The sequence below is a fragment of the Globicephala melas genome, chromosome 20 (assembly GCF_963455315.2).
Source record: "Globicephala melas chromosome 20, mGloMel1.2, whole genome shotgun sequence".
In the NCBI taxonomy this organism is placed as follows: Eukaryota; Metazoa; Chordata; class Mammalia; order Artiodactyla; family Delphinidae; genus Globicephala; species Globicephala melas.
Genome location: NC_083333.1, coordinates 34314712 through 34328900, shown reverse-complemented (window position 1 = coordinate 34328900; position 14189 = coordinate 34314712). Strand labels below are relative to the sequence as shown.

Sequence of the window (14189 nt, the reverse complement as noted above, 5' to 3'; positions counted from 1 at the left end):
TAAGGTAAGAAAATGTTGAGAGTCAGCTCTTCTTGGTCCTAAAGAGGCCCGTGGGATGCCACAAGCCATGCATACTGGGGAAGATGCTCTGCCAATGTCTGCTCATTTTTTTTTTTTTTTTTTTGCGGTATGCGGGCCTCTCACTGTTGTGGCCTCTCCCGTTGCAAAGCACAGGCTCCGGACGCGCAGGCTCAGCGGCCATGGCTCACGGGCCCAGCTGCTCCACGGCATGTGGGATCTTCCCGGACCGGGGCTTGAACCCGTGTTCCCTGCATCAGCAGGCGGACTCTCAACCACTGCGCCACCAGGGAAGCCCTGTCTGCTCATTTTTGACTGGCGGGTCAACCCCGTATACTTATGTACATCCAACAGCAGGTCCAGGACAGAATTATTAATCTCTATACTCTTCTCCTTGACCCTGAGGTTTTTCTCCTACATTCTTGTATTCTTGTTCATTCCTGCTCTATTTCTTTCTTTCTTCTGTTAACCCCAGAAGACCTGTGTGACCACCAAGGTGTACTTTTTATTGTTTTTACTCCCCTCCCTCTGACACTCACAAGTGCTGACCCTTTATTCCCAGCTTATAGCTAGACCAACTCCTGTTCATCATCAACACCATTGGGGACGTCTTCTGTGCCATCTCTTTGCGACTTCTGGGGAACTAACACCTGGTTGGGAGACTACCTTGGAAGGGATAGCATCTAAAACTAAGTGCAAATCTTGACTAACTTGCGTGGTGGATTTTGACTTAAGAGTGGAATTTTGGATAGCTCAGGAGTTAGAGACGTCACCTCAGGCTTGTCTGAAATGGGTCAGGGCTGCATCAATCCCAACCAATACTCCTCTGGGCCATATACTCTGGGGTCGGGAAAGATTTGGACAACAGGAATTAAAAGGAAAAAAACTTAGTGCGTTATGTAATCAAGTTTGGTCACAATATGAGTTAGGAAATTTAAAATGGAGTGAAGTACCCTATTTTCATCAAATTTTCATGGCCTTGTATCTAGGCAATGGAACCCAAAATGAATTTAAGGCATGTGTAGCTCGGGAGGGATAACTCTAGGAAGGACACAAAGGACTTAATAAATGTGATTAGGGCTTCCCTGGTGGCGCAGTGGTTGAGAGTCCACCTGTCGATGCAGGGGACACGGGTTCGTGCCCTGTTCCAGGAAGATCCCACATGCCGCGGAGCAGCTGGGCCCGTGAGCCATGGTCGCTGAGCCTGTGCGTCCGGAGCCTGTGCTCTGCAGAGGGGGAGGCCACAGCAGTGAGAGGCCCTCGTACCGCAAGGAGGAAAAAAAAAAAAAGGACAGTTTGTGCTGTGATTCTGGGAAAAGAAGCCTGCCTCGTGTCAGTTCTTGGAAGGCTCTGCATGTGGCGAGTGTTAGGGTAATGTGGCAGGGGTGTGGGGAGCACCCAGGGGAGCCAGCCACATGTGTCAACATCATCAGGCAGGAGCGAGGCACAACCAAGGTGGAAATCACTTGACGAGATGCCCTGTAAGATTCCAACCAGGCCAAAACATTCTGTTTCTGTGATGTTCCATGGGAGTAGCTGAGGGGGCAGAAGGCAGGGGACCCGGCAGCATGAGACGCCTTGGCGTGTTCTTAAGGATTGAGATGGGGACCAAATAGAAGAGCATGGACTGAAAGGTATGTTGGGAAGAAGGCTCTACGTGCTCTATTTTCTCCAGTATATATATATATATATATATTTTTAAATAAATTTATTTATTTCTTTATTTATTTTTGGCTGCCTTGGGTCTTCATTGCTGTGCACAGCCTTTCTCTAGTTGCGGAGAGCGGGGGCTACTTTTCATTGTGGTGCGCGGGCTTCTCATTGCAGTGGTTTCTCATTGCAGAGCATGGGCTCTAGGCACGCGGGCTTCAGTAGTTGTGGCTCACAGGCTCTAGAGCGCAGGCTCAGTAGTTGTGGCCCACGGGTTTAGCTGCTCCGTGGCACGTAGTATCTTCCCGGACCAGGGCTTGAACCCGTGTCCCCTGCCTTGGCAGGCAGATTCTTAACCACTGCACCACCAGGGAAGTAACATCCAGTATATATTTAAAATACTATTAATTTATTTAATATTATATTCTATACATATAGAATATATATATAGAACATATGACTGAATATTCTAAAATATATAATGTTCTTATATACATGGCTATTGTTTCACTCCTGTCACTCATAACTAGAACGCGTTCCCATCAGGGCAGGGATCTTTGTCCTGTCCACTGCTGCTCACCCAGCCAGCACCTAGAATGATGCCTGGCACACAGCAGGTGCTCAATAAATATTTTCTGAATGAATGAAGATCGTCTCTGGATATTCAGAAGTCAATAATAACCATGAAGAGTCTTTCAAAATAGTGCGGAAATAAGCTCTTAGGTCAGAGTCTCTGGCCCCAACACTTCCTCTTTGACTTGTTGCCTGGGTAGTGGGCTCTCCCTCTGCCACATGAGCTGTGGGCAGTTAGCTCATACTGTGGGGAAGATCTGGGAGAACAGGAAGAAGAAATGTGAAAGAAAGACCCAAGCCACAGCAACAAGGCTCTACCAATGAGCTGAGGTAAGGTAAAGTGACCAGCTGGTGGCTTTGCTTATCCAGTTAAACAGGATTCATGGCTTAGGGAAGCTATACCCTCTCCTACCCAGAGCCACGAGAAGCCAGGAGAGGTTGCCCTGCAAGGCAAGAGCCATGTAGTGGGAGAAATGTTCACGTTGTGCAAATCGATTCACGCATTAGGCGGAATCACCGTTAGAAGCTGGCAACCCTCCCTGACTGGCAGCTGCCAGCACAGCCTAATTAATCCAGCAGCAGTAGTGGAGAAGAACATGACACTTCATGACTGATAAACAAGCCTAAAAATAGGCTCCATCTTTTCTCCAATGCCCCTCCCCCCAATCAGATTCCCTCTCCTCATGAGCTTCAGTGGGAGGGGATTGGAGTGATGCTAGGGATGAAGTGAAAATGAAAGGGAACAAAAGAAAAGCCCCACCCTCACATGATTCTGGACAACAGGTTTTATTTAGAATCGCTGTTCCAGAGTTTGATTAGTATCTTGCCTCCTTTCCCTGGATGCCGGTTGAAACCAGGATTTTTGAAGACAAGCCAAGAAATACCACTTATTTGGTTAACTGAACTGGATCAAAGGCCCAAGGACAACCACCAAATGTACTAATGTATTAGAACTAATGTAATGTTCTAAATGCATTAGGCAGCCACCCAAATGTACTGCACATAACTGTATCAGACGCTACAGGAAGGGCCAGAGAGTGGAGTAACCCCACAGTACTGGGAGATAAGAGGCAAGTACTAGAAGGATAAATGGCATTTGAAAAAGACATTATGCTCAATTCAAAAATGGGCAAGGGATTTCAATAGACATGTCTCCGAAGAAGACATATAAATGGCCCATGGGCACATGAAAAGATGCTCAATGTCATCAGTCATTAGGGAAATGCCAATCAAAAACCCAAGCAAGATACCACTTCACACCCACTAGGATGGCTGTAATCAAAAAGACGAACAATAACAAGTGTCGGTGATTATGTAGAGAAATTGGAACCCTCATACATTGCTGGAGGGAGTGTAAAATGGTGCAGCCGCTTTGGAAAACAGTCTGGAAGTCTCTCTCCCCACCCACTAGTAGCCTGGCTTGGCCTGGGAACTCAATGGGAAGCTTATGTTTGGAATTTTATTTTATTCTATTTACTTATTTTTTGGGCCATGCCATGCAGCTGGCGGGATCTCAGTTCCCCAGCCAGGGATTGAACCCAGGCCACAGCAGTGCAAGTCTGTAACCGTAACCACTGGGCCACCAGGGAACTCCCCATGTTTGAAATTTTAGAACAAATGATAGAAAGAAAAAATGGACAATTCAGACCCACCCACAGCAGCCACGATGGTAATGGCAGAATGAAAAGGTCAGTTTCACTTAAAGATGGTTGTCATCATTGCTGCTCTTGGCCTCTTGGAGCTGCCCTGAGAGCTGTCCATTCTCAAGCCTCCAGATAATTGTGTGGACCACTAACATCCTTACACAAAATGTCCTTTCTGGTCAAGACAGACTCAGAGAGGAGGCCCTGATGACACAGGGACTGAGTACTTCCAATACCCCAAATAGCTGCTTTGGGTAATAAATCAATAAAGCAGTTTCTGAATGTGATTTGTCTTCCCATACAGATTGACATAAGGAAGAGCATGCATTCCCTTTGCCAGCTCGTGAATTCAGGTCCACAGGACATTGATATTTCTTTGCGTTGTTATTTATTTATTTGGCCACACTGTGTGGCATGTGGGATCTTAGTTCCCCGACCAGGGATTAAACCCGCGCCCCCTGCATTGGAAGCGTGGAGTCTTAACCACTGGACCACCAGGGAAGTCCCTCTGTGTAAATTATTAAGTGGGCACTGGAACATCTTGGCTACTTCCAGTCCAACTCTCAGGACCCACTTCCCTGTGGTCAGTGAAGGGGTCCACAACATGCTACAGTGACATCAGGATTATTTTGAGCTGAAGACATTTGAGAATCCAACAGTCGCAGAAAGACACTTTTTCTGAACTCCCCTTATCTGCATAAAAACAGAACCTCCCAAAAGAATTCAACTGTCATAAATCCCCTCTCCGTGAGTTTCACAACCAGAGAAGATTGACTCCGATCACCAGAGACAAGAAGTAAGCACCAGGATAAAAAATCACCTAAATAGACTTTGTCACAATGTCCATCTTGTCTCCCATCCATTCTCCTAAGGCCTCATTTATTTTTCATACATTTCTTTTCCCATAAATCTCTTTTCTCTCCCTCATTAAAAATTGTATATAAGGGCTTCCCTGGTGGCACAGAGGTGAAGAATCCGCCTGCCATTGCAGGTGACACGGGTTCGTGCCCTGGTCCGGGGAGATCCCACATGCTGCGGAGCAACTAAGCCCGTGAGTCACAACTACTGAAGCCCGCGTGCCACAACTACTGAGGCCCGCGCACCTAGAGCCCGTGCTCTGCAACAAGAGAAGCCACCGCAGTGAGAAGCCTGCACACCGCAACAGGAGTAGCTCCTGCTTGCCGCAACTAGAGAAAGCCAGCGCTCAGCAACGAAGACCCAACGCAGCCATAAATAAATAAATTAAAATTTATTTTTTAAAAATGGTATATAAGCCCCAAATTCTAACCACCCCTTTGAGTCACATTTTTCTGTATGCTCTTGCCTATGTACATGAATAAAAACTTGTCTTTTCTCCTGTTTATCTGTCAGTTTCAATTTAATTCTCGGGACCCGAATCACCAATAACTAAGTAGACTGAAGAAAAGTTTTTCCTCCTTGACACCACTCGTAAGGTGGACAGATGAACTTACAAATAATGGAATCGGTTGACCTACGGCCCTACTTTGATCAGAATACAAGAACCATGTCTTAATTATTAAGAGATTCTCTCCAACACCAGAGCAATTTGTTACACACTGTCAATTTCAATACACACTCATTTAATGAATCACAATTACAAAGGAGCCTCACCAACATGGCAGTCCCATGACCTGTGCATGCAGGACATGGGTTAACTCGAGGTGGGTTAACTCTAGTTTGTAACTACAAAGTAGTAGGTTTGGTTTACTTTTATGATTACGAAAATACTTATTATTTTATAGCTATGTCACATACCAATTTTTTCTTTCTTTCTCTCTTACTAAACCATAATCTCCCTGGTTCTGAGATAAAATAATGGACCTACTTTAGATTTGTGCAAAAGGAGCTAAAGGTATATTTTTTTCCTGTGCCTCACTGGTTATTCATTTATGTATGCTGGAGAGGAGATGAGACAATATCTGAAACAGACTTTAAGTATAGAAAATTAGGGTTGAAAAGGATCTGAAAGGTTGTCCATTTTAACCACCTACTTGATGTTTGAACCTACTCAAGGACAGCCTGACAAGGGTGTGTTCTGCTTATGCTCAAACACCCCCAGCAGCAGCATAATTGACTATAAGTCACCTTACTTTGTTCTCTGATGGCTCAAATACTTAGATTTCTTCCTTAAACTGAGCCTAAATTTTTCTCCTGGCATTCTCACCCATTGGTCTTAGTCTAATTGGTCCTCTTGAGGTCATCTAGAATACATACGCCTAATCCTTCTCCCACCTGATCAAACCATTATACACCCAAGTCTAGCTTTTCTAGGTTAAATGTCCTTGGTTTCTTCCGGTATTCTTCATATCACTTGGGTTTCTAATCCTAAGATTCATATGAGCAATTCCGGAAAAGTTCAGTAAGTAGGAGAGACTCACCCTACCAGACATCAAGACTCCTTATAAAGCTTTAGTAATTAGGAATTTTAGGATTATATTCTCAAATTCTGTTTAAAAACAAGCTGGTTGGCATTTTAATTAGTTTTGCCTTAAATTTATAATTGATTTGGGAATTGATGGCAACTTTATTACATAGCTTTTCCCATCCATGAATATTCTCATTTGTCTAGGTTTTTTAAAATGTCCTCTGCTAATGTTTTATATTTTCCTCCGAAAAGATTTTGTATATCTTGTGGATTCTTTACTGGCTACCTTTAGGTTTCCTTTCTCTTATAAATGGAATTTTTTAAAATTATTTTTTCCATTTATTGCTCCTGCACTATAATAGTGTTACTGATTTTTGTATTATGAATTTTATACCCAGCAATCTTGTCAAATTCTCAAATCGATGTTAACAATCAGTCATAAATCTGATCAGGTCATGAATTACTATTATTATACTCTGAGGTATTTGATTTGCTAAAGTTTCATATAGGATTTTCCTGTCTATGTTCTTAACTGAAATCAGTCTATAAGCTTCCCTTTTATACTGTTACTGTTCAGTTTTGTTATCAAGATTCATGTGGTAGGCACTATTAGTTGCCTTCTCAGCCATCACCATGTATTTCCCACCTCCTTTCTTAGAAGCAGATCATGCCTCTCTTGAACATCTTTCCTTTTTTAATCAGGGAGGAAAATCTCACATCTCATTGGCTGGAACTAGGTCACTTGCCATCCCTAGTTGCAAAGGTGGCTGGGAAAATAAGTATCTGACATTTTCAACCCGTGAAATACTTAGAAATTTTTACATTTCTAAATGATGAGGGAGTTCATTTATTGTTGCTACCAATTTCTTATTGTCATGCTCTTTAATCAGCCAACAGGATCTACACAATATTGATTTTCTGGTATTTGAGACTGGTTTCTGGCCTACTTTGTATAATCAGTTTTTTTCATGTGTGTTTGAAAGGCATGTTGGTTCCAGGGTCTATTAATGTCCACTATATCAAGCTTGTAATTCTGTCATTTACATCTTCTCTATGTTTCTTCAATTGTTTGTCTATTCGATCTATCAGTTTATTAAACAAGTAGGTTAAAATCTCCCATTATAACTTTAGGCCACTTGTGATTTTGTCAGTGTTGCCATATCTTTGTTGAGCTAGGTTCAGGTTTAGGGTGTAACACACATTATTATTGTGATCACTGACACATTTCAATTTATCATCTGACAAACAAAATTTGTTTTCTATTTACTGTGCTTTTTGTAGGCTTCTCTTTGTTCTTCCTCTGCCTTCCATTGGATTGGTCAAGTTTTCTCTTGGAAGTTACATATTATTTTACTATTCTTTTAGAGGTTACCTTTACATTTTGAATACACATATTTGCCTTAAATTTTTAAAAAATATTTATTTGGCTGAGACAGGTCTTAGTTGCAGCATGTGGGATCTTTTAGTTGTGGCATGCAGGCTCTTAGCTATGGCACGCAGTATCGAACCCAGGCCCCCTGCATTGGGAGCACAGAGTCTTAACCACTGGACCACCAGGGAAGTCCCTGCCTTAAATTTTTTTAAATTAATAAACATCTCTTTTTTCTTCCTAGATGATATTAGCAACTTAGAGTACTTTTTTTTTAACTATACTTACTACCCTTTCATCTTCTGTTATTATTGTCTGTTATTTAAATTCCACAAATATTTCCAATTACTAACTATTCATACATTTGAAACATTCTATGCTCATTCAGATTTGTCCAGATGTTTACCAATTTCTTTGTTTACTATTATTTTTAGATTCCCTCCTCCTATTTCTTGGTTTCAATTTCCTTTTACTTCAAGTACAACCTTTAGTAGTTCTTTCAATCTGTGTCTCTGAGTAGTAACCTTTCTCAGCCCTTGATTGTCAGACATGATTTTTTTTGCACCATTCTCAGTCCCAACACCCCATTTACATGCACCGAGGCTACACTTCCTGTCCCCTTATGGGAATGACATCCACAGCCCCTAGGTGTCAGGGCCCACACTCAGTTCTGACATCCCCCAGCTTACTTAGCATTAACTCATCTGCTTTCCACTCCAGTTAGTTTCCTCTTTATTTCTAGTACCTGAGGATTTCCCTTTCTTTGCTTTCAACTCAGCTTTATATTGTTATATTTCATCCTGTGTCTGTCATATGAGGTGGGGGGAGGGTCTGTATTAATCCTTTTAGTTATTATTACTGGAAGTCCAGATATTCTATTTATAACAAATTTCCCTCTTACTAATGTTCAGTATTCTCCTTTAAAATAAATGTCATATATTTTGATAGAGAAAACAGACATGACAGAGACAGCTGGACACTTCTTGTTCTGTTTCAGGAAAAGTTATAAAGTTTTCTAATTTCTTGAATTTGGTACACAGGGAACATTCCCCAGGCAATAACTTTGGAAAATGCAATCATCTGCTGAGAAATGGAATTTTGTGTAGGTTTGTATCTATTTTCTTGCACCACCCCCCTGCCCCACTTCTCTTTGCTCTACAGAGGTGATCGATGCTCAATATTTGATTTTGAGTACACCCTTTGCACTAAGAATGCCAAAGCTGCATATTGAGAAACCTCTCTCTGCAAGGAAGCCATCCTCAGGCTAGACCCAGAGCTCAGCTACTCCTGCAAATCAACAGCTGGCTGCAGGCTGCACGGGTTCCAAATCCTGGGAATTCACAGCTACTGATAGATGAACAGGATCAATCTCATTTGCATTTCATCGTGACTCAGGAATTCCCTGGTACTGCTTCCCTGGGAAGATTAAATCAGCCAGGGTCAGGATATTGGTCTGAGAGATTTCCAAACACGCTGACAGAACACAAACCCTCCCATCAAGAAGAAATAGTCCCCTTCAGCCTGTCGAAGGGTAGAGGTCATACAAGAATGAGGGAATCCAAATATGGCTCCTCTCAGAAACACCTGACCGTGGCACTGAGCATGGAGAAATATTCACAAGCGTCAGTGTTTAAACTGGGGACACAGTCCAGCTACTATGCTGGAAGTGCTTTCTGGATGAGAAAAGGCCAATAGGAGAGGCCATAGATGGTGGTAAAGAGTATTCATGGAGATGCTAGCAATGACCACAATGGTCATATGCTGGTTCACTGACATAGACAGTTACTTTTGAGAAAATATGGCACGTGACTACAAATGTTCTGACCCAGAAAACTGAAAGGAAGAAAATGACCTGGAAGGGGGGTGTAAGGTCGGGAGAAGATCAGACAAGCCCCAACAATCAATTATGTCATTAGTGATAAGAAAACAGAAGAGATTAAAGAATGTATTTTGCAAAACAGAAATGGCAGTCCTGATCAGTGCTGGCTGATCATCCGTGAATCTTTACCCTTTCAGAGGAGAGATGACAACCTCTACCTTGGGAAGGATGGCTCTACTTGAGAAACAGAAACCACCCGAGTACTCCATATCACTTTGGTCACAGGTGACCGGTGGTTGTGTCATCTCCCTTTGCGGACACCCGAGTGGTCACTCGGCAGGAAGTGGAAATCTTACTGAGTCAAGACCCCAACAGCACACGGCCACATTCAGCACTTACTTTTGTACAACTTACAGGCAAAGCTGCCTCTTTCCTTCTGCTAACCCGGGACCACGGGTGAAGACAAAGCCCTTTCATTCTTAAGATCAGATTTCATCTTAACATGTCGTGGAAGGGTTGGGAGAGGTAAGAGGAAAGCTCCTCCTGATGAAAACGCGCTTGAGGACTATTTTGCAGAACGCAGGGGTTTCTGTTTTTGGCAGCAACTAGACTGGCAGTTTTGGAGGGCGGATGTAAAGACTTTCCAAGTCACCTTTTTATCCCAGACAGTCACAGCCTCTACCTCAGTCTTGCGGTGGGGCTGGGTGGGAGCCCCTGGGCAGGGTGGGCGCCCGGAGGCGGAGCACCCGCTGCCAGGACTTACCTGTTGAGATACACGCGTTTCTCCGTGAACTGCCCGTTCCCATGGTGAGGGTCCTCGAAGGGCTCGTTCTGGACGACCTCCACCCCTTCTCCTCGGTCGCTCTGTTCGTGGCTGTGCTTGCTGATCATGTACAGCTGTCCAATTTTGTACTACAAAACACACAGACACAGAGGGGTCAGACCCATCGCTCGCCTCCGAAAACTGCCCCCGCGCCACCGCCGCCGCTGCGCCGCAAGCAACTCAGAGCATCAGCACTTCCTGTTGAGAAAAGAAAGCAGGCACGTGGGCCTGCTGGTACTCTTCCCCAGGAAGAAGGTGGAGAACGAGCTGTGAGTAGAATGCAGAAACGGCCTGTTCCTGTGAACACTCTGCATCACCTTGGCAGATACTTGCCGGTGTGGCCGATGGCCTTCAAGGTTTGGCAGCCGATCAACCAACCCATGGGTAGCAGCTGGGAGGTGGGCACGCTGGAGTCTCCCTTTCCACTCTGGCTCTACAGGGTTAAGTGACGCTGAAGTCCTATCCTGCTTGGCTCAAGACAGGCTCAGACAGGCTAAGGTTTGTGATTTCTGTCCCTTCTTTCTGCCTGATTAACTGCATTGCTGGGCACAAGAGAATTAGATGTCACCTGTCTCTTCCATCGCCTCTCTCAAAGTGTTCAACTCTCCTGGAGGCCTCTGTCCCATAGAATGGTGGTTCTCAAAGGTGGCTGGACGTTAGAGTCACCTGGAAGCTTTAAAAAAAAAAACCCTCCAGATGCCCAGGCCCCACTATGAGTGGAAACTGGACCCACCTTTAGGCTGGTCCACAAGGAGGAAAATCTACAGTATCTTTAAGTCCTGGGGCTTTAGTGCGGGGCCTTCCAGGCTGAGATGCCAGAAGTTACATGTGCTTACACGAAAATGATAAAATGGAATAACATGTAATGTGAACACTGTCCGTGCCACCTGTATCTTTGAGCTGTTCCATTCTCTTTCTTGCCTCTCTGAAAACCCTGGGGCCAGCAGGCATCTCTTCACCCAGTGAACTTCCAAAGTGACAAAACTAATTTGACGGAGGGGAAAAGAAGAGAGAGAGGAAGGAGGGAGTCAAATGACTTTTGCACCGAGGAAGTCTGCTCAGAATCAGCAGGCAGGGCGATGAGACACTGCTGTGGTCCTTCCACAGATTCGGTGTGAAACAACACACAGCGTCAGCATCATCAAGGCCCGAGGGATGGGGGGAAGGGGCCTGAGTCTGCAGCAGGCTAATCACGGCTCCGGGTTATTCCCAAAGAGCCCAGGCCAGCAGGTATGTAGGTCCCCTGTCTATGTGCGTAAGAGAGAGAAATAGATTTTAAATTAAGGGGGCATGTATAATGTACAAGTCAACAGTGCAGTCAGTTCCAAAGCTGAGAGGACACACACGTCCAAAGGTCCCTCTTCCATTCTGAGGCAGGTGCCGGGAAGGGAGTGTGAACAGAATGGGAAAGGCTCTGGTGTGAGGCCAGCCTGAGGGACCAGGCCCAGTAACCATGACAATGGGAACTGTAGCCTTCTGGCTCTTCTCAAAGGGCAGTGCTTCCTGTCTGTGCCACGCCTCTCCCCCAGAAGGGTCTGCATTTAAAATGCGTTTAATGTAACTGTGTGTGTGTGCTGAGGATAAGAGCAGGGAGAGGAGAGAGGAAAATCAAAGATAAAATTTATTTTTAAACAAATTTTGGGATTAGAAACTTGCCTTGGCTTCCCCTCTTCCCTTTGCTCACAAAGACTAATACTGTTTCAAGGAGGAAGACAGTGAGAAAAAGTTTACAGATTGGAGATATGTGAGATCAACACTCTACCTTATACGGATGGGCACACAAGCCTGGAACAGCATGTCCAGCTGCCCAGGGGGTGGAGATTTCACTGGCAGTTGCTTTGTACTTGGAGTTCAAAAAAATACGTGTTTACTTACAATGGAATATTACTGTGCCATAAAAAGGAAGGAAGTACTGATACTGATACTGCTTAATGTGTGTTACCAGTTGAATTGTGTTTTCCCAAAATTCATATGTTGAAGTCCCAGTACCTCAGAATGTGACCTTATTTGGAGATAGGGTCCTTACAGAGGTAATCAAATTAAAATGAGGTCATTAGGATGGGTACTAGTCCAATAGGACTGGTTTCCTTACACAAAGGGGCAAGTTGGACATAGAGGCACTCATAGGAAGAATAGGAGATGAAGCGATGCACGAAGATGGCCATCTACCAGCCAAGGACGGACCTGGAACAGATCCTTCCCTCCCAGCCTTCAGAAGGAACCAGCCCTGCCTGCTGACACTTGATCTTTGACTTCCACCATTCACAACTGTGAGCCCTCACAACTCTGGTTGGTTAAGCCACCCATTCTGTGGTGCTTTGCTATGGCAGCCCGAGCAAACCCATACAATGGGTACGGGGCTTCCTTTTGGGGTGATGAAAGTGTTCTGGATCTGGATAGAGGTGGTGGTTGCACAATATTGTGAGTGTACTAGATGCTGCTGAATTGACTTTAAAATGGTTAATTTTGTGTTATGTGATTTCCACCTTGTGGAAAGGGAATGCTGCCACCATTCCAGTAAACAATGAATGTTTGCCGGCCATCAAGCCATTAGCCACTGTAGCCACACAACGTCCCCCCACCCCACCCAGCCCCAATGGCGTGCCCTGAGGGGAATTCAGGATGGAGACAAAAATGTAACATTCTGTGCTTTGGATACTGGCCCTAGATAGTTAAGATGTATATCTAAGGAATCATTTCAATGAGCCCAGACTCTTGCATCTTCCCACACATAAAAAAACCTCCAGGCCTTCCCTGGTGGCACAGTGGTTAAGAATCCGCCTGCCAATGCAGGGGACACGGGTTTGAGCCCTCGTCCAGGAAGATCCCACATGCCGCGGAGCAACTAAGCCCGTGCGCCACAACTACTGAGCCCATGCGCCGCATCTACTGAAGCCCACGTGCTCTAGAGCCTGTGCTCTGCAACAAGAGAAGCCACCGCAGTGAGAAGCCCGCGCACTGCAATGAAGAGTAGCCCCCACTCACCACAACTAGAGAAAGCCCGCGCGCAGCAACAAAGACCCTACACAGCCAAAAATAATAAATAAATAAATTTATAAAGAAAGACAAAAAAAACTCCTATATATTCTGGCTCCTCCTTTACCTCTTGGAGCAGTTTCTCAGAGCTCTAGGACTCAGTAAGCTCCCCAAATACAACTTAACTTGCATCTTTTAGGTTGTGCATTTTTCTTTAGTTGAAAACCTCAATTGTTTTAAAAAAAGTGTTGACCCCACTTCTGAAGCAGATACCCCTAAGCCAAAATGCTGTCAAGGGCTTTAGTCGGGGGTGGGGGGACTTGACAGAAGGGATGCCTATCCCTGGACCATCTCCAGGAGCTCCAACTCACTCACGCATGAAAATGTATGGGACCAAGGGTGATGCATGACACAGAAAAGCCATTAGCCAGACGCGAGTCAGCCTGGCTGCGCTCAGCTCGATTGCTTCCTGCCCTGTTGAAAGGAAAGGGCCGAGGCAGCCAGAGGCTGATTCACCGTCAGCCAGAGGAGGGCCTGGCTGCCCAGCCTCATTGATCATTCTGGTGGCTCCTGAAAGAGCCATTGCAGGGCAGACACCAGCATTAGCTCACTAAGATAGCGTCAGGCCGTGGGCGACTGACAGACGCTGGAGGCAGTAACGTGGGTGACATTGTTGGGAGGTGGCGGGACACTCAAGCCCAGACACTGAGGTGGTCAAGGGCCCTGCGGCTGTCACTTTATTCACGCTCAAGCAAATCAGGCCTGTTCTCCTGGTTGTGGCCATCTGAGCTGGGCCATCCAGAAGCAGAGGTTTTAAAACACAAACTGACTCAAAGACACATGCATCGAGAAGCTTCTCAATTAGAGCGGACAGGGCAGGACAGAGAGTCCTTCAACCGTGTCTCAAAATCACCAGAGATACTCCTAAAAAT

At 45.0% G+C, this 14189-nt stretch overlaps 1 protein-coding gene across 1 annotated transcript in view; it reads right to left on the bottom strand.

Annotated features, from left to right (window-relative positions):
• Window positions 1–14189, bottom strand: part of PITPNC1 (phosphatidylinositol transfer protein cytoplasmic 1) — a 250966-nt gene that overhangs the window by 113741 nt on the left and 123036 nt on the right. The window contains exon 2 of the mRNA XM_030843471.2: window positions 10222–10370. Within this exon, the coding sequence (XP_030699331.1) occupies window positions 10222–10370 (149 nt within the window). The remainder of the gene's footprint in view (window positions 1–10221; window positions 10371–14189) is intronic.